General features: G+C 43.7%; 1 protein-coding gene across 1 annotated transcript in view; it reads left to right on the forward strand.

Moving 5' to 3' along the window:
* Positions 1–2,500, forward strand: part of LOC113828553 (sulfotransferase 1C4) — a 6,628-nt gene that overhangs the window by 3,367 nt on the left and 761 nt on the right. The window contains exons 4-7 of the mRNA XM_027381557.2: positions 376–565; positions 1,084–1,210; positions 1,798–1,964; positions 2,261–2,390. Of these exons, the coding sequence (XP_027237358.2) occupies positions 376–565; positions 1,084–1,210; positions 1,798–1,964; positions 2,261–2,390 (614 nt within the window). The remainder of the gene's footprint in view (positions 1–375; positions 566–1,083; positions 1,211–1,797; positions 1,965–2,260; positions 2,391–2,500) is intronic.

Consider the following 2,500-nt stretch of genomic DNA (forward strand, 5'->3'; position numbering starts at 1 on the left):
AGATAATTCATATTAATAAATATTCTTAGAGACGCCTGAACTATCTCCCTCATCCTCATCCTTATCCTCATCCTCATCATCATCATCATCATCATCCTCTTTCTCTATCTTCTCCTCCTCCTCCTCCTCTTCCTCCTCTTTCTCCATCTTCTCCTCCTCCTCCTCCCCCCACTCCTCCTCCTCCTCCTCCTCCTCCTCCTCTTCTTCCTCCTACTCCTCCTCTTCCTTTCTCTCCTTCTTCTTCTTCTTCTTCTTCTTCTTCTTCTTCTTCTTCTTCTTCTTCTTCTTCTTCTTCTTCTCCTCCTCCTCCTCCTCCTCCTCCTCCTCTTTCTCCATCTTCTCCTCCTCATCCTCATCCTCCTCATCCTCCTTCAGCGTTGACATGTTCATGCCCGTCTGCGAAGAAATGGTCTCGATCTCCAAAGCCTTCAGGAGACTGTGTCCTGAAGCCGATCTTCGCGAAGGGGAGGTCATCCAGCTGGCGGAGGCGATGGCGAGTCCACGAACGCTGAAGACGCACTTGCCTTTCTCTCTCGTTTCTCCCGAGGTCATGGATCAGGCGAAGGTAAATGAGGTAGAGGGGGATATTTTTTTTTTTATCTTACTTTTATATTTCTTCCCCTTTCTTTCTTTTTTCTTTCTTTCTTTCTTTCTTTCTTTCTTTCTTTCTTTCTTTCTTTCTTTCTTTCTTTCTTTCTTTCTTTCTTTCTTTCTTTCTTTCTTCGTCTTTTTTCTAGGGGGAGGTTAGGTTAGGTGTGGTGCGTTTTCGTTTTGTTTTTATTTTTGTGTGTCTCTCTTTCTTAACATTATTTATTTTCTTTGTATTCATTTCGTTTTTTTTGTAAAAGGAGAGTGAGTTTCTGGTTCACTGTGCCCTTTGATCATAGTGGTTGTTAGTATTGTTTATTATTATGATTTTATGCATGAAAGGCATATCTCTGAGAATATATATCTTGGTATATTCTTCGTTACAATACAGAGAAAGAAGAGGGAAAAGGCAAATAGTAAATAACAAGAAGGAAAAAAAATAAAAGCATAAGTGGGAGAACCATTTTCAAAATAATGCTTGTTTTTTTTCAACAGGTGGTTTACGTGGCCAGGAACCCGAAGGACACCGTGCTCTCCTACCTGCACCACCACCGCCTCTTCCGCGAGCAGGAATTCGTGGGTTCCCTCGAGGAGTTCGTCGATTATTTCGTCAGAGATGATTGTAAGTGAATTTCGATTTGGAGAAGGGAAAGGAAAGGAGGGATACGTTCCCACAGGCGTTGTAGTTTTATCGAGTGCCCACTCTCTCTCTCTCTCTCTCTCTCTCTCTCTCTCTCTCTCTCTCTCTCTCTCTCTCTCTCTCTCTCTCTCTCTCTCTCTCTCTCTCTCTCTTTCTTTTCATTCTCTCTTTCCCTCTCTTCATTCTCTCTCTCTCTCTTTTCATTCTCTCTATCTATCTATCTATTTATCTATCTATCTATCTATCTATCTATTTATCTCCCTCTCTCTCTATCTCTATCTATCTATCTATCTATCTATCTATCTATCTATCTATCTATCTATCTATCTATCTCTCTCTCTCTCTCTCTCTCTCTCTCTCTCTCCTCCTCCTCCTCCTCCTCCTCCTCCTCCTCCTCTCTCTCTCTCTCTCTCTCTCTCTCTCTCTCTCTCTCTCTCTCCCTTCCTCCTCCTCCTCCTCCTCCTCCTCCTCCTCCTCCTCCTCCTCCTCCTCTCTCTCTCTCTCTCTCTCTCTCTCTCTCTCTCTCTCTCTCCTTTTATCAACCTCTCTTGATATTCCTCTGCCCCCAGTGGTGTACGGGCCGTACTGGCTGCACCTGAAGGAGGCATGGCAGCGCCGCGACCACCCCAACCTGCACTTCGTCTTCTACGAGGACCTCAAAGCGGACATCACGGGCGAACTGAAGAAGCTGGACGCCTTCCTCGGCACGGGGCTCTCCGGAGACCAGCTTGCTAATGTGAATATCTCTCCGGATTTATCTTTTTATTTATTTTTGGGTTGTTTTAACGGGACGCCATTAGTAGCGTAGTGCTTCGACGCGCTGTTCGAGTGTCGTTCTTTCTTTTTTTCTTAACCGACTAAATAATTCTTTTTCGTACGTTACTCCCATTATTATTGTTATCTTACACCAATTATTATGATCATTATTATAGATAAATCGGTTTACGTTTTCCCCTCATTAGAAATTCGAATACTCTGGCATGCAACTTTACCTGTAATCGCTATAGGCACGTTTCTTAAATCCAAACACAGGTGGCCAAATTCACCAGCTTCGGGGAGATGAAAGCCAGGGAAGAGAAAAACCTGGACAAAGAGTACATGAACAACGATGCCTTTGTTAATCAGGAGGTCCGTAAGAAGGATGGAGGTTTCTTCAGACAAGGTGGGTAGTTTATTTAGGTGAGTCTTGAGGATGGGGACTGCAAAGGGAGCGTGTGTTAGCTGACATGGATATTTATGAAATCAGTTCAGGGAAATACTTTTCTTTTCCGT

The sequence above is a fragment of the Penaeus vannamei genome, chromosome 17 (assembly GCF_042767895.1).
Source record: "Penaeus vannamei isolate JL-2024 chromosome 17, ASM4276789v1, whole genome shotgun sequence".
NCBI classification, from domain to species: Eukaryota; Metazoa; Arthropoda; class Malacostraca; order Decapoda; family Penaeidae; genus Penaeus; species Penaeus vannamei.